This window comes from Chenopodium album, chromosome 26, assembly GCF_948465745.1.
Source record: "Chenopodium album chromosome 26, dcCheAlbu1.1, whole genome shotgun sequence".
In the NCBI taxonomy this organism is placed as follows: Eukaryota; Viridiplantae; Streptophyta; class Magnoliopsida; order Caryophyllales; family Amaranthaceae; genus Chenopodium; species Chenopodium album.
The window spans coordinates 33,483,334-33,510,832 of NC_137859.1; the positions used below are offsets into that span (position 1 = coordinate 33,483,334).

At 33.5% G+C, this 27,499-nt stretch overlaps 3 protein-coding genes across 3 annotated transcripts; 1 reads left to right on the forward strand and 2 right to left on the reverse strand.

The window, feature by feature from the left end:
• Positions 1-272: 272 nt before the first annotated feature.
• Positions 273-5,220, reverse strand: LOC145618487 (tyrosine--tRNA ligase, chloroplastic/mitochondrial-like). Its single transcript, XM_081673257.1, has 2 exons — positions 5,103-5,220; positions 273-2,143 (listed from the first exon to the last, which is right to left on the reverse strand). The coding sequence occupies exon 2, from the start codon at positions 2,013-2,015 to the stop codon at positions 522-524; it is 1,494 nt and encodes a 497-aa protein (XP_081529383.1). The 5' UTR covers positions 2,016-2,143; positions 5,103-5,220; the 3' UTR covers positions 273-521.
• Positions 5,221-10,760: 5,540 nt separating this feature from the next.
• Positions 10,761-13,269, reverse strand: LOC145617931 (CEN-like protein 4). The gene is made up of 4 exons (XM_081672704.1): positions 13,069-13,269; positions 12,768-12,829; positions 11,139-11,179; positions 10,761-10,981 (listed from the first exon to the last, which is right to left on the reverse strand). The coding sequence occupies exons 1-4, from the start codon at positions 13,264-13,266 to the stop codon at positions 10,761-10,763; spliced, it is 522 nt and encodes a 173-aa protein (XP_081528830.1). The 5' UTR covers positions 13,267-13,269.
• A 10,427-nt stretch (positions 13,270-23,696) lies between these two features.
• Positions 23,697-26,168, forward strand: LOC145617504 (large ribosomal subunit protein uL1). The gene is made up of 6 exons (XM_081672210.1): positions 23,697-23,812; positions 23,933-23,970; positions 24,600-24,819; positions 25,163-25,328; positions 25,585-25,790; positions 25,939-26,168. The coding sequence occupies exons 2-6, from the start codon at positions 23,966-23,968 to the stop codon at positions 25,990-25,992; spliced, it is 651 nt and encodes a 216-aa protein (XP_081528336.1). The 5' UTR covers positions 23,697-23,812; positions 23,933-23,965; the 3' UTR covers positions 25,993-26,168.
• The last annotated feature ends 1,331 nt before the right edge of the window (positions 26,169-27,499 follow it).

The following is a 27,499-nucleotide window of genomic DNA, read 5'->3' on the forward strand; positions in this document are numbered from 1 at the left end:
ACATAAATAGGCAAAATGAGTTCTAATGTATTAATATTATTAGGAACTTCTACCAAGTATCCATAGTACTCATATGTAGTTCTCGTGCAGAAATTTCATGATTGCGAGTTATGATGTACTACGTAAGATATTTAGATCAGAAATACATCACCCCCCCCCCCCTCCTCTGGCACTCCAATCAGAATTTTTTGCAGAAAATTGTTCTAGCACTTCTATAGTTCATTACTCTCACAGTCCTGAATCCCTATTATATGACAGTTGACAAAGTCACAAACATTAAGTGACCATCTTACACATACTCGTATAAATTAAACACAAGTACAAAAAGAACTGACAGAAAGGTTAAACATAGAGAGCAAAATGGTAATCACATGAAAAAATGTTCATCATTATCTCAACTTGGTGATAAGAATGGATGCCTATGTCTTCCACAACTGTCCTCCAAGTTCCTCAACAAAAAACATAAAACAAGATGAACGTATACCTGTAACTGAAATTAGATTGCCCTAAAATTGAAGAAATCAAGACACCCTCACAACCATTTTGTTTTTCTTCCCAGCAGATAGCAAGAGAACTTTCCCATCCACAATATCATCGGCCTCAATTGTCTTACTCTCACTATCAACTCGACTGTTATTAAGATAAAGCCCCCCTTGCTTCATCATACGACGAACAGCAGACTTACTTTCAAGCAACCCTGACAAAACCGAGAGATCAACAATAGAAAGATTTAAGATTTCATTGTAAGCTAATGAACAGGAGGGAACATCTTCAGCAATCCCTTCAATTGTCTTCCAGTCCAATTTAGTCTCAGCACCAGGCCTCAATGCCTCAGTTGCCTTAATAGCCTCTTTCAAACCTTCTTCCCCATGGACAAATCGTGTTAGTTCTTCCGCAAGCCTTCTCTGAGCTGAATTTGGCACATATCCTGGTCTCTTCATCTCACTCTCAATTTCTTCTATCTCCTCTATTTCAAGGAAAGTCAATATTCTCAAAAACCTAACCACATCGGAATCAGGAACCGTGAAGAAATATTGATAAAACTTGTAAGGAGATAGCAATGCAGGAGATAACCAAATAGCCCCTTCCTCCGATTTCCCAAATTTTGACCCATCACTCTTCAAAAGAAGAGGAAATGTAAGCCCATATGCTCCTTCTACAGCCATAATTTTCCTAATCAACTCGGTCCCTGCGGTTATATTCCCCCATTGATCACTACCACCAATTTGGACAGAAATTCCCTCATTCTTGTAAAGATGAAGAAAATCATACCCCTGCAATAACTGGTAGCTAAATTCAGTAAAGCTCATCCCTTGCTCCGATTCTAATCTCTTTTTAACACTCTCTTTTGACATCATAACACCAACTCTAGCATACCTCCCCACATTTTTCAGAAAATCAAGGAAACTAACATCCTTCCACCAATCAAAATTATTCAAAATCACAAATTTATCATCACCAAATCTACTCAAAATCTTATTCAAAATAGATTTAATACCTCTAATGTTCTTTTCTAGGGTTACATCATCCAAATCTGGCCTTTCAGTGGACTTCCCTGATGGGTCCCCAACACGGCCAGTGGCACCACCAAGTACAGCAACTGGTTTGTGGCCGCATCTCTGGAACCAAGAGAGGACAATTATGCCAATTAAATTCCCCAAATGCAGACTCTCTGCTGTTGGGTCGAAGCCACAGTAGACCTTCAATGGTGGATGATTATCCTTCAAGGAACAAGCAGAGCGGAGATTTTCACTGGTGATTGATTCAATAAGGCCTCTTTGCTCAAGAATATCGACAACATTTCGGCTTAGTTGCCAGTCCTTGGGGGTGACAGCAGTGAGTTCAGGAGACCGGGATGCTAGGGTTTGGACAGGGCGGCCTTTGAGAAGAAAGAATGAGGAATTGGGGGCAATAGTTGAGATTCCATTAGTGGTGCACAGTGGGAGGAGAGAGAAGCAATGACGGTAGGAGAGTAAGGATCTTGTAGCAATTGGTACTGTTACAATTGCAGTCATGGATGAATTCTTAAAGATTATACAGAGAGCAGAAGACAATCCGCAATATGATTGATTGTAAAAAGTCAGAGCCCAAATATAGAGTAAAGCAACTTTCAAGGGACGATAACAATTAACATTTTGGTACCCTGAAACAAAACAAAAGATTGAATTAAGTTCAGTACAGTTGTTTACAACATCACCACATATACTCTTAATAGTCTAACTTAAGCAATCCCAACTCCAATCAACTCAAGCAAACTATAGATGTTTGAAGACTATAATTCAATATTTGAAAGTTACCTCAACTTTAGCTTTTTTTAACTATTAAAAAATGAGTAACTTTTGTATACATCCGGTGTACAGTAATTTACTATACATCGGGGGTCACTTTTATCAAATTTAGGGTCACTTTTACAATTTTTTGGGCAACTTTTATCAATAAAGCATAAATACTTCGTAACTTTTATTTATGTCAGGGTAACTTTTATTCATATTAGGGTAACTTTTGTTCATTTTAGGGTAAATTTATAACGGTTGTACAATATATTATTGTAAATCTGATTTTTTTTTTTTTGTCTTAAAAAAGTAAAACTTTTGTATACACCCGGTTTTCAGTAATTTACTGAACATCGGGTGCACTTTTGTCAAATTAAGTGTCACTTTTGTCAAATTTAGCGTCACTTTTGTCAAATTTATCAGTGAAGCATAAATAACTCTTATATATGTCGAGTAACTTTTGTGCGTTTTAGTGTAACTTTTGCGTATTTTATTGTCACTTTTTAACGGTTGTTCAGTAATTTACTGAACATCCGTTTTATTTAAAAGTTTGTGCTTAAAAAATATCCTTTCTCATGATACAGTTCACATAAGATATTTAGCATTACATTTTCCCTCAAACAAACAGCAAAGCAGAAAGAATGCATTCTGAATTGATTAATTAAAAAGGGAATAGATATGTAAACTTTGTTTTGAAAAGCCCCCTATTCCTTCCCAAAATTTGCCACCATCCCCCCAAGGGTCCCAACACTAATATCCTTCACAATTGAAACATTTTCACTAAATCCCATTGCAGATGGCTAGCAACTGCATGATGGAGTACGATACACCCAAGTACCCAACCCAACCCATTCCTCCCCTCCCCCCAACCCCCTTTTTTCCTTTTTCTACGCCCTCCTCTATTCCATTCCATCACACCTCTATTCTTCCTTCCCAGAGCAAATTTAATTTTAAACAATAAAACCCCAAAGCAGGGGAGGGTCCCAAAGTTGTACAAAATTGGTACTGAACTATGTAGGAATCAACTAGCTCTAATCGGATATTGGGTACACGCTGAACCACAAAATTTTAAACAAAAGTTGTATTTGGTATGCAGGAAATCAATTAATAGGAAAGGTTTTTCCCATTATCCATTGTTTGGAATGTATAGGGGTGAAATTTCCCAAGTATTAAAATTACTTGCTTCTAGCAAAGAAGGGTTGAATCATTTTCCCCCATATTACTAATTTTTCTTGTTCCTCTCTTCCATAGTTCCACCACTTCCCTCCATTTCCACTTTTCCTTTTATATTTAGCTTTTCAATCAAAGAAGTAAACAAAGGAAAAGGAAATTCCAGGTTACATTCAGTTCAAAATGTTTTCCATTGAACCAAATGCAGCCAAAATTAAAGTAGTCTGCAAGTTCTGGATAGTTTCATGAAATTCAAGCTCCTACAAGTTTATTAAAAATATCTATACACTAGACAATGTCTTCCTTGAATATTCAGACAACAGCCACCAACATCTAATTGCAATCCTAATACTACTACTTCAAGGAATAGAAAAAAAGTTTAAAAAAACATCTACCGTGAGTACAATCTCACATCACTCTTTACCAACTGAATTTAGGTACGAAGTAATTTGGCAAAAGATAACCCAAAAAAAAAGTTCTTGTACTGCCATAAACATTTAACACAATCAAAGCAAGAATTCAAATGCAGGGGTGGGGTACAAAACCCAATGCACTACTTGGACTGCAATTCAATGGGGACTTTAGGTGCCTAATTTAGACAATTAGAATTCAGGATGAAAATCCTAAGCACCTTAAAAACCATCAAGTGATTATTGCTTCAAAGAGTATGGCATCCTAGGAGTCACCTTTGAGGCTCAGTGGACGATACTCATCAAATTGAACAAGATGAGTACAACTTATGAACTAAAAACTTTGCTACGCCAGGGAGCACCTGGTTATCTCAATTCCAAAGCTTAAAGACTCGATAAATCTAGTTGAATACATAAGTGGGTTCAGATAGTCCATAGTCACCCAATATGAAACTCCACAATAATACATGTTCATAAAAATTAGTACTCCATATTAAATAAAATAAATCAGAATCAACTTGATTATTTCTATGTTTCATAACTTATATATAGTTATATATTGACTATAAAATTAAAACCCCGTGATATAGATTGGATTAATAAACTCCATGGAATAGAGCAACAATCTGCAGTATAATTATAAATGGGTTTATAATCCCAGAGAATTTTGGTGGCATATCTTCAAAAACAAAGGAAGTAACCCAAATTAACATTTAAATTAACCAACTACCTTAATTATCATGCCCATTTTGATATAACATAATCAGATGAAAAATAGTTTTGTGCCTAACATTTGGACATTAATTATGTGACTGTATGAGTGTTCAATCCAGTTTACTATATAAGTGTTAAATTCCAATTGAAATTTTGATGGGTTAATCCAATGTTTCAACTTCCATTATAATAATGTAACCAAGATAAGAAAGAACAACAAAAGGGAGCATAAGGTAAGAGGAAGAAGAGGTCCAATTTCATAATTCAATCCTAACATTAAAGGATTCTGCAACACAAAAGCAACCAAATTTCATTTAAATTTCAAATCACATAAATTTAGGCAGAAAGGGGATATTTGATTCAATTATCTTCTACTCAATCAACATAATCGCTTATAACTTTAGTATAATTAGAACCAATAGTTGAAAAATTCGAACATAAATTTGCTAAACTGACAATTGAATTAAATTAGATGAAAGATAAACCCTAGATTGAGAAATTGATATGATGATTACAAAAATAAGCAGCAACTTACCTCAGAAGCTGCTTCAATGGAGAACGTGGAGTGCGCTACAATGGGAAACTCAGAGAGAGGAGGAGGATGTTCATTTTTCTATTTATCCATTGAAATACCTCTTTCCCTCAAATTTTTGCCTTGTTGCAAAAATATGAGTCAAATTAAATTGTGTTTTGTTTTCTTAACCAGTTATTGGACCGGGCGATGTCTCGATACATCATAAATTTATAAGTTTAATCAAAATTAATATAAGAAAGGGATAATATAAATAAGCGAATGAAAAATATAGTAATTTATTTTTTTTGACAAGAAAAAATATAGTAATTTATAATTTTATAGTAATATGTCAAATTTAAATACGGAGGAAATACATAGGAAGAGTTTTGCAAGTAATTAAATAGTATTATTATAGAGAATTAAAGTTACACCAATAAAGAGTTTTTCAAATTAACTACACATTACTACAATTCAATGAAGTGAAAGAAGGGTGATATACATTATACGTAGGAATGGTGCACATGTGGCACCAAGTAATTAATAAGATTGACACATGGCGTTAGCATGTGGTCTCTATGAGTTTTAATAATAAGATATATAGATTTTCATTTTCTCGTATCTAAACTTAACTTATTTTATCTGATTCTCTATTTATTAGACCTTGTCAAAAACCTATTTTTCAGTCATAATTTGTATTGGGGTAACCTTTTTATGAACTTATTACACCTTAAATAAGGAAAAAATTTTATAACTTTTAAATGTATAAAAATGGAGATAAAACCATTTTAAGACGTATTTTGGAGATTGCAAAAAGTCAAATGGGGCAAAATAATAGAGATGGAGGAAATAGTATGTATTTTCCGTATTGTAGTAGGAGTAATTGATTGCAATATTTGTCTGTGTATTTAGAGAGTTATAATGGCGAGTGATGAAAATCAGGATCACCAGACACCGAGAGGAGAGCTCTAACCGCTTGAGCTATCCCTATAGATCCCAACCATGCAGAGCTCTAACCACTTGAGCTATCCCTATAAATCCCAACCATGCATAATATATACTTGCTTTTATAAAACCTAATTGACTAAATTGTTTTGATTTTTGCTAATTAGCTAATTTTGCCAATTAGTTATAATAATTAGATTTCAAAATTAGAATTATAATAATTAGATTTCAAAATTAGAATTAGCTAATTTTTCCAATTAGTTATAATAATTAGATTTCAAAATTAGAATTATAATAATTAGATTTCAAAATTAGAATTAGCTAATTTGCCAATTAGTTATAATAATTAGATTTCAAAATTAGAATTATAAGAATTAGATTTCAAAATTAGAATTAGCTAATTTTGCCAATTATAATAATTGTTTCAATGTAGGTTTTGTTACTTGCTGAAAAAAAAAAGGAAAAATTAGAAAAAATAATCCCAACTTTCATCAATTTTGGTAGAATAATCCCAACTTTCATTTATTCTGGAATAATCCGAACTTTGGGGGGTCTTCTTTTTCTTCAATCCCAAATACCGGTTACCGGTTGAATGGGTTTCTTGGGTTTTTTTTTAAAGTGACACGTGTCACGCATTAATTGGTTAAAAAAAACAAACAAACAAAATTAAAAAAAAAATCAGCCAATCCCCAAATCCGGCCACCCTGTGCCGGTGATGCGCCCAGCTTCTACTCCCTCTCCGGCGGCTACTGCTACTCCCCTCCTCTACGCCGGTTTCTACCCTCCCCTAACGCCGGTTTTCCCCCTCCCCCAACGCTGGTGATGCGACCCATCTTCCTCCCATCCTTTTCCGCCGCCGCCACCAGTGGAAACTCTTATTCGAGCCACCACCACCACTCGAAACTCCCTTTAAAACCCTCTCCAACTCCCGAAAACCCCCAAATATCCTTCCCCCACCATCGAAAATCCTAGCCGCTAGGGTTTTCGACGGTGAGGAAGTGGTTGTTGGGGGTTTTCGAGGGTGTTTCGAATGGAAAAGAGGGGATTGAGGATGGAGGTGGGTCGAATCACCGGCATTGAGGGTTTAGGGGGAAAGGGGTGCACTGGTTGGGCAGGGGAAGGGAGGGGTTCGCGCGGTTGGTGGTGGCAGTTGGTGGTGGTGGTGGGGGTTACGGTGGCAGGCAGGGGGATTAAGGGTTTCTGGTTTTTTTTTTTAAATTATCTTTTTTATATAAAAAAAAAATAGACCAATTGCAGCTTGACACGTGGCACATAACCTATAACAACAGGTCATTGACTTTCGTTGACCGGTTTGGGATTGAAGAAAAAGAAGACCCCCCAAAGTTCGGATTATTCCAGAATAAATGAAAGTTGGGATTATTCTACCAAAATTGATGAAAGTTGGGATTATTTTTTCTAATTTTTCCAAAAAAAAAAAAAAAATACTACCTCCGCTTCATGTAACTCGCAACAAAGGACATGTTTGCGGAGGCTGAAACAAAAGATTGAAAGTATGATTATGGAAAAATAAGGGTATATGTTTAACTCTTAATCTAACAAAAAAAAAGGAAAAATAAATTCAACTTTAATTAAAATAAATACCCACCACCATCCACACCACCAAGCACGACCGAAACCAACCACCATCACCACCTAACATCACCGAAACCACCCACCACCACCACCCAGCATCACCAAAACCACCCACCACCACTGAACCAGCACCACCGACGCACCCAACACCACCCACGAACCCTCCATAGCACCGACCTATCGACCACCCAGAATCGAACCCAGCACCACCACCCAACACAACCACCCAACACTACCACCCAACACCGACGCTTCCAACACCACCCACAAACCCTCCAATCAAAACCCCAAAACCACTGTACCCCGCAGCAAACCCCAATCCAACCCACGATGCCCAGAAAACGCAAAACTAGCAATTGAACCCAAATCTGAAATCAAACCCACAAACCGAAACCGAAACCCACAAGCCGAAATACACGACGCCGACTCACCGACGACCTAGCAACCACGAACAAACCTTTGACAAACCCATAAACCCTTCTCCATCATCATTTGAAGCTTGAATTGGTGAAATTTAACCTTCAAAACTCTTGATCTATAGTTTTGATGGTTAAATTTGACAAAAGAACCTTCGAATTTAGATAATGAGGAAAAAAAAGCAACGAAAGAGAGAGAAAATGTGGCGGCGATGTTGGTGGTGGTTTCCATTAAAGATGGTGGTGGTGGTGGTCGGTGGTAGTGGCGGTGGTGATGGTGGTGGTTGCTATTGAAGGTGGTGGATTATGAAGGAAGAGAGAGAAAACTTATGGAGGAAGATGTGAATGTAGATGGAGGAGGTGAATGAATTAGAATGGATGTGGTGGTAAGGTAAAATTAATTAACCTTAGGGATTAATGTAATAAGAATTGATTTATAAGTTAATTAAGATGTTTTAAAAAAAAAGTAAGGGTAAAATTGTCATTTTATAGCCAAAAACTTACTAAAAAAGGAAAGAAAAAAACTTGTTGCGAGTAATGTGAAGCACCCATTAAAGGAAACTGTTGCAAGTAATCCGAAGCGGAGGTAGTAGATTAGATACAAGTACTTGATAGCCTTGGTCTTGTTACATAATACTAGTACTAGTGAATAACATCTAGACTTAGATTTTACCTTGAGGCTTAGCTTAGACCCATAAGATCTATAATTGTAGTTGAACCCAAATCCTTAAATGAGATCAAGGTTGAATCCGTGACTCATGGTCATCCTTATTAAATCAATATAATTGATCATGTAAACTAATTCAGATATTATTTTAATAAGAAGTTGGTTTTGTCATTTGTTGTTAGTTGAGACGAACACTACAAGAGGGGGGGTGAATTGTATGTGAGTTCCTAGTGACTACTTTTGCGGAATATAAAACAATGCATATAGGAACTTGCAAAGGCACACAAAATTTTACGAGGAAACCTTTCAGGGCCCAACTGGAAGTAAAACCTCGACCCTATCTAAGGGATTTCAAACACCAAAACACTTCAATATAATAGAGCAAACACCAAGTTACAACCTATTATAAGCAGACCTTTACTAACAAGTTCCAAAACGAACTTGCTACACAGTAGGACCCAATCCTACCCAATCTAAGTCCCACACTTAGATTCTCTCGTACTCCCAAAGTACAAACACTCATAGCTTCACACTAGAAGCTTACACAATTGTATGCAACGATAAAAACACACATACAAACACCCAAATAACCCAACCAATACAAAGTATGAGACACCTAGTATATGTTAGGCAAGGTATGCACGAAACCCGAAACTAATATGACAAGGGTAGAAGCTTGACAAACTTACACAATTTAAGCTCTGAGATTTCTTCACGCATAAACTCACAAAAACTAGTAAAATGAGATTCTCTACTATTTATACAATAATGACTCGTATACCCAGTAGGGTTTTCAAAAAGATATAGATGTTAATTTTCCTAATCTCAAATACACGGTTTTAAGTAAATCAATTTAGAAGAAAATCTTTTCGAAGAAAAAGATAAAGAAAGATATATTTAAAAAGAATAATATATTATTAACAAACTGATTTTAAGAAATAAATTAAAACTTAAAGAAAATCTATCTTTTTATCTTTTCCGTTTTTAGTTTATTTGCCAAGCAACTTGTCACGCTTCTAATAGATTTCATGCACACCCTACTCGACATATTTAACAACATATCTAAAAGATAAAATTTTAACTAGAATAAGTTGCTGCGCCGTTCTTCTGTATAGAAAGATTAATTGGGCTTCACACAGGCTAATTTTTTTCAAGAATTTATGGTCTTCAATCGCAGACCAAACTGACACCTCAGCTTGCTATCTTCAAGTTCCTGTTAGGGAACGTTCCAGTTAGGGAGCTTAGTTCTTGTTAGAGAACTCTTCTTCTATTTTGATTAACTCCTTTTCAAAGGCCTTTTCATGTCTTCTTAAATTAGGTTACTCTTCCACCACCAAGGTCTACTTTACCTGTTCTAATCAAACACTTATGAACCTTTGTTAATCGAGTTTGCTTTAGTTTAAGTTCATCATCATCAAAACCTTTAAGTTTCAACATTTGCATCATACAATCTTTGATTGTATAGAATTGAATGAAAGATCACACCAAATAATGATCATATATGGACACCAAATCCTTAGTTATACATATTAAATATGTTAGTGGGATTTGGTTACTCGTGTCCGACTCGGCGGATATGTCCAAGTGTTTGACTTATCTATATATTTTGATGATAAAATGTCTATAATTTTGATTCATTTGTTGTACTGTGTTGATGTGTCCATAATTCACGTCAAAGTGTCAAATTATTCAACATGAATATTTAAGGCTTAATCGCCGAAATAAAAAGCACGAGTAACACAAGAACATGAGATTACCAACAGATTGACACAAAGTTTGTTGAACACCACCTCTTTTTAGAATATAGTACACACGCACCCAAAAATATTAAATCACACAAAATCATTGCACACAATCAAACTCTCTATGACTCTCTCAAGAACCAAAAGGAAAAAAAATTACGTGCACAAAATTATAATCTCACACGGTACAATAGTGCATTATGCACCAAACGTCAAACCCTCACAGAAGAACAAAACAAACTTGAATTATTGCATGGAAATAAGCTGTCAAATTAATTAAGAGCATAATTAATTGTATAATGATGATTAGCTAGGGTAATTAACGTCTTCTAGCCGCAGTTTCTCTTTGAGCATTGAAATAGGCAGCAGCAACAGGAAGACCAAGATCATTTTCGGCTGCGAATTGTCGAGTGTTGAAGTAATCCCTTGTCGAAGGTAGACTCACTATTGTTTGCCGACGATTTTGCTTAAATAAGATGAATATAAACCTGTGTATTCCTATGTTTGGCCTTGGGATTTCATATCGAACTAGCTCAGATCCTGCATTGTTTGTCCAAAGAAAGTTATCCCGGAGTGTGAGGAGAAGGAATATATAAGGTAACATCCATCTTACACTCGAGTGTAACTAATATCTCAAAAAGAATAGAGAACATTTAAATTTCATGTTATAATATGTATAGAAAAATAATGTACGTACCAAAAGTGGAGTCGGTCGTGCCTGGTATGTCCGACACTATCCTGCAAAGCAAAATTGGTCATTTCATAGTTAAATGATTTTCGTTACGATAACAAAATTGTAGTCACATTATAAATGATAGAAATTCAACAAAATCATATACTTCAATTATTTTTTCCACTATAATATGTTAAGTTTCAAGGCCCCAATGCTCATTAGTTCTGATTGATCAGAAAATCACTTTATCCCTACTAACACAATTGATATTTTATACTCCCTCCGTTTTTAAATGTTTGCTCCACTTTCCTTTTCCAGCCGTATTTAAATACTTGCTCCATTTCTTTTTTTTGGAAAGCTTTTACAATATTTCATTCATTTCTCACACTTAGTGGACCTAACATAATATTCTCTCTCCTCCTATTCTTCCACTACTTTTGTTTTTTTTTATAATTTTTTATTTTCTCAACTACATCAATACCTCCATATTTTATTACTTTCTCTAATTTCTCCTAAAACTCCGCGCATGAAGAAATGGAGCAAGTATATAAAATCGAAAGGATTATCTAGCTAGTATGGTTTGGGACCCCAATCTCTTCGCCTTGTGATTTTAAATTGATTCAAATGGGAAGGAATAAGGTTGTATGATTGGTTGGGAGAATATATTGTATGCAAGCATGCTCTATTTCTTTAGAAAATCTATTTAGATTTTTTTATTCAAAAATGGTTTCTAGGAGAAAAAAAAAATGATTTATCCTTATAAAATATTTTGAATTGTTTACTTAATTAAAATCTTTATTATTATATACATTATTTATTTATTTGAATATATGCATATTAGCGTCCGACCATAGTAATAAAAAATTTTAAGGCTTGAAAAACAAAAGTATATACACTATATATTTCAAGGCTTGAAAAGTAACAGTATATATATTTCAAGTGCAATTGATATTTTAAACCGATTGTAACATTAATTACGTGATGACTATTTTTTTTTTTTTTTTGTAAGGTTTTAGGCAATGAAAACACGGAGTAAGGTTATACACTTATACGATTATGCCATGTATATGGTGCAACTTCTTGTACCATGTATGGTTTGCTAAATAAGGATCAAAGTTTTTATAACGAATTAGTAGACGAACATTTGGAGGCCAAGACTTGGGAAGTAAGGAAGATGAAGAAAAGTGATTAAAATAAGCAAAACTTAAGAAGGTACGTAGTGTAATCTTTGATGACGTTGTGTGCTTAATTAAGATTATCTTGAATAATGGGATTCTCTTCTAAAAAGCGTGATTTGATATTTGGCTCCAATTTGGTGTCAAGGTGTCATTTGTTGGATTGGACAATTACATAATTGAGTGTCATATACTCGATTACAAATTATTTACTTATGGTAGTCAAAATATGTGGGATATGTGCGCAAATGTATAGTGTAGGGAATTAGTGTCATGATTTATTTTTGAATTTTGATTTGTTAACTACTCGTATTAGTTTTAAGGGTGATAGCGAGTAAAATTTATTGGTGAGGTCTCAAGTTTAATCAACTTATTTAAGAGCCGAGTTGAACTAGACTCGGCTTATATCATTGTTAAAGATTTTGCATAGGCTTGCGACATAGTAGCAAAGACTTAATAGTAGAAATTGTTTACATACCAATGAAGATGTTCTCTCGAATAAGGATCGCTTGGTCCAGGTACATCTGGGTCTGTCAATACCTGCAACCAAATATAATTTAATCATTAGATAAACATAATGAATAACAAAGTTATTCATATCAATACCCTTTGTAGCTCTCGACACAACATGAAATAAAAGGCAGTATAGGAGAGTTTTTTTTTTGTGTATATAACCTCTCTATTAATTTATATGATCCCTTTTTTTTAAGAGCATTGTTTCACCCCTTTCTCTCGCTCACTCTACTTAATAGTATACTTTAATTTGTATGTGAACCTACCAAGGTAAAGAAAGTTCTCATATCTTCACCATTGATATCGACCCGAGGTTTGGAGGCGACGGAAGAAGGAAGAAGCTCGGAGCCATTGAAAACCTGCTTATTATTATAGTTGACACACATTTGTACGGATGGGTTGAAGGGATCGATCACATCTCCTATCACCCGTCCTACTATTAAAGGTTCTATCATCCTTGCCATGTTTTTGATGTTTCTCGATATTTATTTTTACTTACTACTTGTATATTATAAGAGATTCTCTAATAAACAAAGTATGTTTTGCACATTTCTAGGATGTTTGCGCAGCCTTATATATATAGTTATAATTGTACTATTATGAGATACCCCAACCTACCAATAATATTTGTATAGTTGTACATGTCTACTACTTTATGCAATATAATTATGCTTAATTTGTATTGATTAATGTATATGCAAATATATATAGTACTATTACTTGATTTGGGAAGTCATACAAAAAAGACATTATGTAGTGATACCAATATTACTTAATTAGGCCATGGTCTATTGATTATATTCATCTTATTTACACATATTTCAGAGAAGTTATAGACAAATAAGCTAGGAGTGTGTTCGTTAATCTATAAGGAAAGTTTTGATAACGATCAATAAATTAAAAGTGGCAAGTTCAATTTACAATTAAAATAAGCTCTAATAAGGTCTAATAAGTTCAAGTAAGTTTAGTTAAGTTTAAACACTAAATGGGTTGTGGTGTTTTTCTTCTTTACATACCCTCCCCTCAATAAACCCGCACCAAGAGGTCGTACTTATTAAATTGAATTGCTAAGATGACTTGTGTAGGGTTCGAACAAGTATGTATGATACTTCTCCTTACATAAAGGCTCCTTATCTCAAATATAAAAAGGATTTGAGGCAAATAACATAGGCTAGTCGTAATAATTAGGATCTTTATCCTTTTCACAAATTCCCAAGAGTTTGTTGTTTGGATAGACTCGAATTTAATAGGTTCTTTCACCACATTATTATTTGTTACATTTAGCTTCATTGTTACAATTGAAATGAGCTAAGAGTTAATACATACAAAAGTTTTTGATAGAGGTAATAAGAATTATCCAAGTTCTATTTATAATAAAAAAAAGTTTTATTAAGGTCTAAAAAGTTCAAACATATTCATGTAAGTTTAGATAACTTTAATTAAGTTATGATAACTTCAAATAAGTGTGGAACATCTGGATATCGAACCCACCCTTAATCTAACAATAAGTTTTGCATGCATGTATCTCACATTCTCACATTCTTGCAATGATTTGATGACTAGCTAGCTATATGGGGCGTGGTGACAATTCTTTACATACCCTCCCCTCAATCCCACACCAAGAGGTAATCCTATTAAGTTTGAGCTAGGTTGACTCATTTAGAACAAGCAGGATGCTTTTCCTTACTTACCAAAAATAAAAAATAAAAAATCTCCAAATTACAATTTATGTACTCTTACGTAGTAATAACATAAGCCAGGTGTTATTTGTATAGTACAAGTTAGTTTCACAACCATATCAAACTAGTTTCATGTTTTGTCGAAGAAAGAAAGATCACAGGTTTGAACCATATATAGCAATATCCGATTGCGATTTTGAGTGTGATGATTTCCATTTTCCTTTTCACAAATTCCCAAAGTTTCATCGAGAGATCCTAATTTAGTAGGGTCTTTCTCCTAATTGTTATTTTTTTACATTTAGCCTAGCTCTTAGCGTTTGAAATGAGCAAATTACCAATACACTTTAGTACAAATAAAAATTAAACTTATACTCTTTATTATATGCGCGCGTTCACTAACATATTGAAAGGAAATTTTATGCAATTATATATGCATTGCCATTTGACAATGAAATAGTGAAATTTTGACTTGAACCAACTGTAAATTCATCACTATAAAGTCCTACTATTAGTCATTTTTTTATAACTGTAATCATTTATACAATGAAATGTCAAAGTCAATTAATGACTACGCAAATCTCTTTTTGGATGTTATTCGCCTACTCGTACAACTTACTATGCCGTGGCCTGGTACGTGGATTCTATTCAACTTTGAGTAATTTTTGACTAATGAAATTTTACTTCATTCAGTCAAATTAAAAGGAGATGCTAAATTGTCTAATTAAATTGGATTAAGCGAATTTGACATCAATAATATCAGAAATCCTATTTTGCTGAGCTTAACCTAAAAGGCATATGTAACAAATTAAAACTAAAACTAGTTGCTCTTTTTTAGTGTAAGGAGTGTCATTGCTTAAAAAGGACAATACCGAACACGGAATTTCGATTTAGTTCTTGAAAAACAAAAACTTCTACCGGTTTATTTTTATTTTTATTTATTTATTTGTTTATTTATTTATTTTTTTATTTATTTATTTAACAGGCTTTAACCAGTTTTATTAGTTAGTTGACATTTTTTAAAAGTGAATGGGACGAGAGCAAGGCCCCAAAACATAAAAAATAATAAAAACGGAGTAACTAAAGACTAGGGCGGGTGGCAACAGTGCAAGACCACTCCAACTAAATCCTTTGGAGGATCCGCCCTTAACCTAACGAAGGAACTTCGATTACTTCAATCTTAGAAAATTAGGGTGATGCTAGTATTCACAACTCAATCTGCGGCTCTGCTCTATTCCCTTCCCGGCAATGGATGAATAAGACTTCCCAATCATTATTATCCGTTTGCACAATCAATTAATGAACATTATTCATCCTCCTTACCAAGACCAATTTGATTTAGTTAGTTGACAATTAGTTAATACGTACTCCATTACTAACAAGGAAAATTGGGGAACAAGGGTATTTTTTGCGCATGGGGTTATGGAACCTTATAAATTACAAGTGGACCAACCACAAATTATTCATTGGTTACCTTTGGAATTTGTTCCAGATAAGCCTCACTAATTAGCTATAATAATTAAGTTGTTTTTCATAAAGGAAAAAAAACAAGTTATAAGCATTTTTTGAGAGGTTTGTTATATTATCTTAGTACTTTTTCTTTGATTTGATGTGATATTATCCTAGTACTTAATTGTGTAGTAATGTTAAGAAGCATAATTAGTGGTACACTTGCTGTTTGCAAATCTGTACCATTGCAAATTGTCAATCATCCTTAGGGTTAACATTCAACTCTTACTTGGGGTTAGTTCTTACATTATACACCCTTTGTTCCAATTTGCTCAATCGCATGGAGTATATCCTAATAGAATAGGAAATGTGACGAGAGATATTTGTAAAGGATATTTTTTGGATTAAAAATTTTACAAAGAAAATTTTGTATGAACTAGAATAGTCAATGTATAGTAAGGAAAATCAATTGAACAAAACAAATTGTGGACTTACATGAGAATTGATTAGAGAATTGAGATAAGTGTACAACGAAAATTAGTTTTCAAAGAAGACATGTACCACTCCTCAAAACACTCTATCTTGATTTAACTACTCTTTTATATGGGTGCTTGAACAAAATAAACGAAAAAAATAGGTGGTTAAATCAAAATAGGGTGTTTTAAGGGTGGTAAAGTTACAACTAATCTAAAATAAAATTGTGGACGTAAATGAGAATTCATCTGAGAATAGAGATGAGTGCAATGGTGATGAGTGTCAACATAAGTAAGTGGATGTCCATATTTTAGTTTTCGAAGAAGACATGTCCTAACTTCTTATTTACCCTTTAGGTCGAGATGAGTGAGCCGCTTTCCTTTGATCTTCTCTACGTGCAATACAGAGCTAGTTTGGTATTTAGCCTTATTCTAATGTGTGACATGCCCCATCTAAGCAATTTGAGACTTGAGATTCCCACATCTTTTATCCTTTCCATTGCTAAAAGGACACATCTAGTACTTTTAGCTTAGATTTAACAGAAGTAGTATTTTAATTCTAGTAAGAACCATTCTATTCCCAAATATACAATTATATCTTTTTTGCACCTTTAGAAGCCAAAAAAGAAGACTCTACTTACAATATAGTAATAAAACTATAGCATTAAGAACCTTCCCATATTGGAAATTAAATACACTTTAAGAGAACTTCCTATCCTAAAACAATGTTCAAAGATGGGAGCAAGAAGAATAAAGATAGCATCACAACTTCCAATTAATTTCATACACAAAGGTACTTATGAGTGTGACTAATTACTAATTAGTCTTTTAATTAGTGGTAAGAGGTCATTTCAAAGCTAAAAAGTGAAAAGGAAAGATTCAATTTTTAGGTCACCCATTTTCAAATTGGGAAAGCCAACTATGGATGATTCTATTCTTAGAAAGAAGGCATCAACTATGTTCTTTTTTCTGTATATACCTCACACGATTAGTCTTTTGTGATAATGCTTAATTAATTACCTAATATTTTCTCCTCTTTATTATCTTTTCACTTTTCCGTGCATCCACTATCTTTATATTTTGAAATCGATCAAATACTTAGACAAATTGCGTCTTAATTGGCCAATGGAATGGCAAAATTGAACATTTGTCGTATTTGGAAAAGCCTTTAATTTAGGCGGTAGAAAGTGTCTAAATATACATTAAACGGTATTTTACACTACTTTACTTTGCATGGTTGAATTTACACATGTGGCCTATATATAACGCCATGACAATGTCAAAGCCGAATATAGATAATCTTATAAATTGTCTATATTACAAAGTTTTGTGTGTGTGAAATTAAAATGTATATATCACGCTTGTTACTAAAAAAAAATGTAAACATTCTTTGATTGCATATGTAGTTATTGATCTTGTAAATAGACAATTTGAAAGGAATAAGATGTAAAAATGACCTATGCTCTGAGTATAATGAGTTAAAAGTTTTTAAAGAGCAAATTAATATACAATCAGAAATTATGTTAAGCAGGACTAGAATATTAATATATGTACCTTTACAATTGTGCATATATTAAAAGTTTTTAAAACATAGAATATTAATATATGTATCTTTACAATTATGCATATTATGTTAAGCGGGATAAAAAGTAAACCCGTTTGTTTTATAGTTTTTCCCTCTAAGTTTTCTCCTTGGGAGGGTTTTTTTGGTTCCCTCCAGGGTTTCTCTCTTAGGAGGGTTTTCCTAGTCTCCATTGCTAGGTTTTTTCAATTTTTTTTAAAAAGATTTTCCTTCTCTCTTCTTTCTTTTCTCTGTATCTTTACCTTCTATTTTCCTCTTGGTCTCAGTTGTGAATCTTCGTAGGGGCTTCCATTAGTATTTTTACCGGTGGTAAGCCCCAAAAACCTTTCAATTGCTTTTAATAAATAGATCTCATCCTTGTGATGATGATTTTTCTCTTGAGTTTATTTTCTTTTTGTGTTTGCTTGGTGAGAATTGAAGATCTAGGATTTCATGATCTCTACAAGAATCCGGAGGACCACATGAGTATTTTCACTCAAACGACTACGCATCAGTGGATTTCAAACCGAATCAGTGCAAACTCACAGATTGTATTGTTTCAGATGAAGTGTTTTATTAAAGCGATTATCAATCAAATCTACGATGTATTTAGTTTTAAGGTGTGTACTTTTATTGAAATTCTTGATATTTTAGGAATTATATGTAATAAGTGCCGCTTGACTATATTTTATTAATGAAATCCCTTTTATTCTTGTCAAAAAAATAAAAATAAAATATCTTGCATAGATCATACGAAGTACTCAGTTAAGTTATAACTTCAATTCTAAATGAAAGTTTTAATTTTTTTTATTTTATTTAACAAACTCTTTTAGATGATTAAGAGGATTTCTAGACTATTATCGCCACCGTGATAACAATTAAGGTTTTTATCAAATTAACAAAACAAAATACTATTTTGAAAACTAAATCAAATCCAAATTTATAAAAATCCAAAACATAAGTAAACTTACTTTACAATTTGAAACCTAATGACCCAAATCAAAGCACCAATTTTAAAATTCAACAATCCCAAAAACCAAATAATATAGACATCTTGAATTCAATAATGTAATTTGTTGTATCTCACCAAGTATCAAAACAAAATATATAATATCCTTAAAATAGGATGTGTTCCCCATGTCCATCTTCATATCTATAAGAAGTACAACCATCACTTATAACAATTGCTTAAATAAAATTAAAAGAGAGCGTTTGATGAGCTTTAGGCCCTGTTTGGTAATTAAGCGATAGTAATTAATCGATAGTTGATTAATGTATGTGGTTGTATTAACTGGTTGACTAGTTGGTTATATTTAATGGTTTGATTAGATGGTTATAACTAGTTGGTTAATCATTAGTTGTTTAAGTGTATTTAATAGACAAAAAGCTATTGTTCAATAAACTAATTTCAAAAGGCTCTTATAATGTGGTTTTTCTAAAAGATATTTTTGAGCCCAAAAAGCTCTTTTAATAAGTTATTAACCAAACACCCAAATTAGCATTTTAAATTGATCAAACATCTATTTATATATACCAAATGGAACTAGTTTAAATAATCAAAAAGGCTAAAATTAAATTATTTTTACCCTTATCAATTAATCCAATTAAGTTCAAGCAACCTCTTATGAATAGTGGGGACATTTATACTCATAAATTTATTTGTTCATTTATTTGCCTAATTATTGTTATACACTTCTTTTTTGAACTCCTAAGAGCAAATTATATCGAGCGCGTTAGTCACCCTAGTAATCAATAAGTTAACAACTTGATTCAAATCATTCAATTAATCAGATGTGACACATTTGTTGCCCTTGATGTTTTGATGATAACACAAGTCAAATAAATGGACTAATGACTTGATAAGTTTTGTAGTTTACTTATGTTAAGTTGCAGGATTAATTCGAGGCAAAGGAACAGGAGCTCAAAAGGATTAGAAGACTTGTTGCAGTGTTCTTGTGAAGGAAAAGAAGCTTCGGAGTAGAAGCTGAAGAAGCTGAAGAAAGAAGACTCGGAGCAGAGACTTCCTAGAGAATTAAAATCTAAAATATTTTATGTTCTAGGTTCTATGCAAGTGAGAATAATTAGGAGTTGATACTTAGCAGAATGCGATTTAAATTTGTTTAAAAAAGATAGAATTTCTTTGGTTGCTGAAAAATAGGAAAGTTGGTTCTGAAAATATCTTTTCTGATCTTATCTCAAATTGATATATTTTGATTTCAGAAAAATATGTTTGAAAAGATTGAATGAATTGACTTCCTAAACTTGCGCAACTAACTGTTGAAAGAGTCTTCTCCACTTAACGAAGAAACTGCTTCTAAGAGGTTCGAAGTGCCCTGGTTTCTAGGACATGTTTGAAGCTCTGGTAGTGGTGGAAAGTAGTGGCGTTGATGTGTAGCAGTAGTGGCGTAAGTGGTGGAAGTTGTGGCGTTTTAATCAAGCTATGTTTTCCTATAAATATCGAAGTTATTTTCAGGAAAACTTCACCTTGCTCAATCATATCTTTCTATCTTTCTTGTGTTTCTAAAAGAGTGAAGAATCGCAATCTACTTGGGTGTTAACTTTCTTAATTACCTTCACTAGAGTATTGTCTTTTAGAGTTGTAATTGGAAATTGGGAGTTTGAGTGAACTCTAAGAGAAGTCAGAAAAAGAAAGAGAGAGAAGAGAAAGAGAAGAGAAGAAGTAGCAAGTAGAGGACTTGCTGATGGGAACTTCAAGTTCGTAGAGGAACTTGAAGCTAGACTCTTTAGCTTGTAATAGGTTGTTTGCCCTATAATAGTGAAAAATCTTTCCTATAATCCCAAATGATCGTGGTTTTTCCCCTTGTTAGGGCCAAGAGGTTTTCCACGTAAAATTTCCCTGTGTGGCTTTAAAGTTTCTTTAGCTTAGCTTAGTTTTATCAATTCCGCAAAACGTTAGCTAAATTCCCCCAAACTACAATTCACCCCCCTCTTGTAATATTCTTCTAAAGTATAACAACATTCATGCTAGGAGGACCTGACCTGATTTTAGTTTTATTTTTCTTGAACTTTTTGGACAACCTAAAATAAACGAAGTTATTTTTAGCTATAATTTTGGCCCGGCTCGAAAATGGTCCAACCCAACCCAAAACTGCCCCAAACGGGCCAACATTTGTTTCTAGGCCCAGCTCGGCCCGTTCCATAATCACCTCTACGGCTCTACTTAATCTTAGTAAAGAAAATGTGTGACAGTGTGTGTGATTCAAATACTAGGGCTGGCAATCCCTAACCCGACCTGATAACCCGAACGAACCCGGCCCGAAGTTACTGAGAGAAACCTGAACCCGACCCGATCCGAACCCGAATAACCCAAATTTGACCCGATTTGACCAAAATATCATATTTCGTAATAAGATTAAGTTTTACACTATTTTTGATTGTTTCTAAGCATAACCCGAAATCGATCCGAAATCTGACCCGAACCCGACCCACCGACCCGAATTGCCACCCCTATCAAATACAATGGCCTAAAAATTAAATAACTTTGTACCAATAAGCTCAATATAGAGTTGTTCATGCCTACTCCCCCCTCAAGGCAACAATGCCTACGTACACCCCCTCCCCCCAAATTACTATAATAACCCTTATAGATAACTTCATTAACCACATACTTCGTAGTAAAGAGTAATTGCCACCGCCTACCTCAGTACAAAAATATAAAACAAAAAATTCTAAAATTCATCATTTTCTCTTTCTTCATCTGCCATTTTCTCTCTCCATTTTTGCTTTGAAATTGCTCAATCATGAAGAAAAATCTGTAAATTTGTTACAATATCAACAACAATGAATAAAATACGAGATGAAATTGCACTAACGAAAGAAAAATCTCCAACAAAATCAAAATCGTAAGTCTATTTGCTTATTTTTTACGATCGAAATTGAGTATAATAATTAAGATAAATGTGTGATATAAGAGATGAAATTGCACTAGAATCTGCAAAACAACAACGAAAATGACGATTCTGAAGACATGTAAGTATTATTTACTTGATTTGAAAGTGTTTATTTGATTAGTCGTTTACATTATGGAGTTATGTAATTGTTAATTGATTTTTTTTTTTTAAAAAAAATGTGTATGAACAGAGATGGCGATTATCCTTTCTTTTAATCAAGAGTGGATACAATACAAAAAGAGCGCTAAGCTAATTAAATCTCATGTAGTTGATCCTCAACTTTTAAAAGCTATAATAATATCAAGTGGTCGGTCCCGTTGAAAAAGACATGTTTGTAATTGCAAATTATAATGATCATTTATAATAGACTATATGTTCATTTTTACATGACATTATTCTTAACTACCATGTTGAAAACCTATTGGAACACTTGAAAATTGCTTGGAACACTTGGATGACATTGAATAACCTATCTTGGCAAACAAAGAAACTTGAACATTTCTTAGAGCAATTGAAGGAACAGGACTTTTCTTGGATCACTTGGAGGAAGTTGATTATTTGTTGCAATAATTGGAACACCTTGAACATTTTTTTTAAAATGTTCATTAATATAATACAAAATGATCAAATATAAAACATTGACATACATGTTCGATATCTATCAATATAAATGATCATTTATCATTACGTATTTGATCACAATTATTAAAATGAATAATTTAACATTATTAATGAACATGTAGCATTATAAAACTGTTCATTTATCATTATCATTTTGCTTTATGAATATTCATTTAGCATGAATAAAACTGGACATTTATCAATTAAAAATTTGCATTTAAAAGTAATAAAATTGATCTAAAAGCATTATGAATGATCATTTAGCATTTTAATTTAAATTGATCACAACACAACTATATATAAAAATAAATGATTGTTAGCATTTTTATTACTAGTATTTTTTTTTTGAAAAACTTGATCGGTCTTTCATTATACAGGATAGTCAAGTAAGGATGTTAAAGGCAACATATATGTTGTGCTCAAATTATAATTTTCATCGAAAACACACAATTATATGATTAGAGTTGTAACAAGGAGGATACACACACACACACACACACACACACACACACACACACACACACATTATTATATTAAATATAACAAATAATGTTCATTTAGCAAGACACATATGTACATTTGGTTCAATTTCATATTTATAGAACAATTACATGTAATAATATAGTTGTATAGAAATTCGTTATCATTGTAATTAAATTAAATTTTCTTTATACTGGAAATTATTTGTTAACAATGTTTTATTTAAACAAATAGAAATATAAGACGTATGTATTTGCATACATCTTACTATGAAACTTACACATAACTCTTGAAATGAACATTTGGTTATACAAAAATGAACATTTGTTGGAACACGGATAAACAAAAATGAACATTGAATGATGCAATATTTCTTATATTAAAAATGATTTGAACGCAGTAATCCTTATAAATAATTTAGCTCTTATTTTTATTTATAGAAAATTCTTAAAATTCAATTCAAAATATATATTAATTTGAACAAAAAACTCCTTGTAATAAAAATGAACATTTTATGATACACAAATGAACATTTACTAATACAAAAATGAACATTTTATAAAAATTTGCAGAAAATTTGTAAATGAAAAGGGGCGGGGGCAGAACACGTGCGGAGGGTGGGGGGGGGGGGGGGGTGCAGGCAGTGTTCCCTGCCGTGGGGTGTAGGTAAAAATTTGTACTCAATATATGGTTTAAAAACTATAATAGTATAATACTAGTCCAAAGAAAAGGCCCAAGTCCATTTAGCAATTAAAAACCTTACTCATTCACTCACTCTGTTCTACTATTTGCAGAAATTGCAGGCAGCAGCCTAAACATAAACCCTAGCAATTTCTCTGGTACTCTCTCTCTCTCTCTCTTTCTCTCTCCTCATCTCCCCTATTTCATCGACATATGCTGAATTAATTTTAATAATCTTGTTTAACTTTGGTTGATTGTCTTTGTGTTATTGTTACCAGGTTCTCAAATTTGGCCCCTTTTAAGCTTTAATCATGAGGTAATTTTTATCTTCTGCATTTCTGATTTCTATGATTTTCTTATTTTTTTTGTTGGGGGGATTTTAATCTGATTTTGATTCGTGGGTATCATAAATTTTGTATTATAACTTGATTTAATGGTATTTTTCACGTTGTTTGAATTTGGGAAATGGGGCTTGATTTTTATTCAATAAAGTTGTTGATTTGTGCTGCTTAGATGTTAATTTTTGAGATATAATTGAAAAATTGAAGTGGGTTTTGTTTGTCGGGGTCAAAAATTGATGTGTGAATCGATATGAAGGTGTTTCGGGTATCTAGGAAATATTATTAGTTCTGCTATGTGAATTCAATATCTTAATTGTAAGACCTGGATTTGCAAGACTTGAACTTGGTTGTTAATCTAGTGTCTTTGAGCAGAAATGGATTGAGCTAGTTTTTCCCTTTGTAGTCAGCATCATAGTATAATTAAAATATTGAATGGTTGAATGTAGCGAGATTTGATATCGGAATCCGATGTGCTTTATTGTTTGGAACATAGGTACCGAATTAGTACTAGATAGCATGATAATGTTTATTGGTTGCCACACTCTGTAGTTATATTTTAAGGCTTTTTGAAAGATTTTATATTGTACATTTTTCATTGTTGCAGTAAGCTTCAAAGTGAAGCGGTGAGGGAAGCTATATCTGGTATTGCAAATGATGCCAAGGAGAAGAATCGCAAGTTCACTGAGACAGTTGAACTCCAGATTGGTCTGAAGAATTATGACCCACAAAAGGATAAGCGTTTCAGTGGCTCCGTTAAGTTACCACACATCCCTCGTCCCAAGATGAAGGTTTGCATGCTTGGAGACGCACAGCACGTGGAAGAGGTATATAATCTGTTGTTGTAGGATTCTCCTTGGTCATGAAAGCAAATTATAATGTAATCAAGACTGTGAGAAATTTTAATAATTGCTGGTATGCTTGCTATTCGTCACCCCTGCTATATTACTACCATGGACATGTCTCAATAAGTTACGTATAGTCGTATAGATTAATATTATATGGTTTTGGGGATTTCTTGGCCTATGTAGCGTTTAAGTTGTTGATTACCTTAGATAATATGATATGCTTGGTGATGTCATTGTAGCTGTGCAAAGTTACAACTTTCATGCCTAGTTGCTGAATTTTCTCTTTCTTCCCAGCAGTAATGTAAGTTCGTTGTGATTGCAGGCTGAGAGGATAGGTTTGGAATGGATGGATGTTGAAGCATTGAAGAAGCTCAACAAGAACAAGAAATTGGTTAAGAAGCTTGCAAAGAAGTACCATGCTTTCCTTGCTTCTGAAGCAGTCATTAAGCAGATTCCACGTTTGCTTGGTCCCGGTCTTAACAAGGCTGGTAAGTCTACACAATGATCTTAATATTGATGTATGCTTGTAGGATCATATGTTGACTTCATGACTTAGAACTTGTGCTTTATGTTTGATCTTCTCTCCTAAATAACTAGCCAAGTAGCTACAGGCTGCCTTGATACGTGGCATTTACATTCTTTTAGATCCTGATGATTATGTGTGCTGTTAGTAACTTAGCATTAGCAATACTATTAAACACTTAGCTCTTTTACTAATGGGTATCATTTGGGTTGCCTTTCCAGGTAAATTCCCTACACTTGTTACCCACCAGGAACCCCTGGAGAACAAAGTGAACGAGATCAAGGCAACCGTCAAGTTTCAGCTTAAGAAAGTTCTCTGCATGGGAGTTGCTGTTGGTAACCTTAGTATGGAAGAGAAGCAGATTTTCCAAAATGTTCAAATGAGCGTCAACTTTCTTGTTTCACTGCTGAAGAAGAATTGGCAAAATGTGAGTCTTTTATTTCTATGTTTTGGTGCAACTGTGGTATTTCTATGTTCATCTTCTCTGCTGTATAACAATTGCATTGCAGTGCAAGAATGTGTATTGTTTGCATCCTTTTCAGAGTGATTTACTGGTATTGTTTATGTTTTGGCAGGTCCGGTGCCTATACTTGAAGAGTACCATGGGCAAGCCATACCGCATCTTCTAAAATAGGCCCTTTTACCGTTGTTGGTTGAATGGCGTTGGAGTTGGAAGTTTTGTTTATTGCCTTTTTGTTATTTTCTTCATTGTTCATTTAAACCCTGTGCCTTATGTGAGTTGATATGTTATTCCTCAGGAAGAATTTTGAAGATACATGTTTATTGTATTGTTAGTCTTTTTACACATCTATGTTTGCAAAAAAATATATATTTGTGTACTAGTCTGTGATGGCTATATTGGCTCAGTATTTCAGTAATAGGAGGATCCAATAATGACTACTTCAAGCAGGAAGCCCATATGTGGTCAGTGACTTATAGGGAGGTGTGTTGAAGGTAAGTTCCTCCGAAGACTGGCAATTGTTTACAGTGAAATTTTGCTCAAGTATTGTCTAGTTGGGAATACTAAAGATAATTTCAAGTGTAGTATCCTGTTAATTAGGTCATATCCTTGGATATCTGGGTACACCTAGTTGCTGGGTACTCCGTAGTATTTGTAGCAGGATTGAAAGATAGGTTTAGGCAGATTTCACAGGAACTCTTGTAATGGAAGTTCGTAACTAACAGATTGATGATGCTGAAGAACCCAGGATTGAACTTTGATGATTACTTTGATGAAACCAGCCTCACGTTTTTAATCATGCCTGTATTTTGTACAGCGTGTGCCTTCATCTCAATTAGAAGTGAGAGAGTGACTACTGTTAATTAGGTGCAGGTGAATGATTCGGTTCAGGGTCCAATGTGATTGTGGAGATAGGTTTGGTTTAGAGTTCTCTAGGATATTTGGGCTCTATTTTTCTTGTGTTATTTGAGTTGTACTCTTGTCTTTTTTGTTGTGTTTTTGCCCGAAGCTATCTGAGTAACTGCTGTTGGGGACTTGGGGGCAGTGAGATTTGGATCAGGACATGTAAATCAGGGAATATAATTATAGAGTTAGGGCAATGTTTAACACTCAGTTTTATAATTGATATACTGCTGAAATGTATTTTGGCACTGTACAAGTAATTATAATTTGTAAATAAGTTTTTGTTTTTTTCATTTTTAAAAATCATTTAAAGGTTAAAGTTTAATTTGGCATTTGCCAGAAAATTGAAATTACAAAGGTAACAAAGCACTCAATACTACTTCCTCCGTTTCTTTTTAGTTGACACGTTTCTTTAATCACGTTTGCCAATGCATTTATTAAATCATTAATATCTTTAATTACCGATAAGCAAAAATTATGAAAAGTTCATATTTTTATAACGTGACGAATCTAACAAGATCCTACATGACTATATTTTTCATTACGTATAAAGCACAAAACATGGTCAAAGGGAGGTCTGTGAATAGTGCGAAAGTCAAAATGTGTCAACTAAATAAAAACGGAGGTAGTATATTATACTAGTATGAAGATTAGGAGGACGTGACTGGGTTTTCATATAATTGTAAAGATTTTTATAGCTTAATCCATTGGTTTACCTTTTCTATTTACTTCATATATCGTCTCAACAACACCAGTGCATTTCTGGTGCGGCT

Bases quoted from the DNA above. Each gene is read 5' to 3' on its own strand.
- LOC145617504 (XM_081672210.1), top strand. The intron at 25,329-25,584 runs GTAAGTCTACAC...TTGCCTTTCCAG, and splicing joins TCCCGGTCTTAACAAGGCTG to GTAAATTCCCTACACTTGTT. The intron at 25,791-25,938 runs GTGAGTCTTTTA...ATGTTTTGGCAG, and splicing joins TGAAGAAGAATTGGCAAAAT to GTCCGGTGCCTATACTTGAA.
- LOC145618487 (XM_081673257.1), bottom strand. From the start codon at position 2,015: ATGACTGCAATTGTAACAGTACCAATTGCTACAAGATCCTTACTCTCC.
- LOC145617931 (XM_081672704.1), bottom strand. From the start codon at position 13,266: ATGGCAAGGATGATAGAACCTTTAATAGTAGGACGGGTGATAGGAGAT. The intron at 12,830-13,068 runs GTAGGTTCACAT...ATTTGGTTGCAG, and splicing joins TGAGAACTTTCTTTACCTTG to GTATTGACAGACCCAGATGT. The intron at 10,982-11,138 runs GTACGTACATTA...CAAACAATGCAG, and splicing joins CACGACCGACTCCACTTTTG to GATCTGAGCTAGTTCGATAT.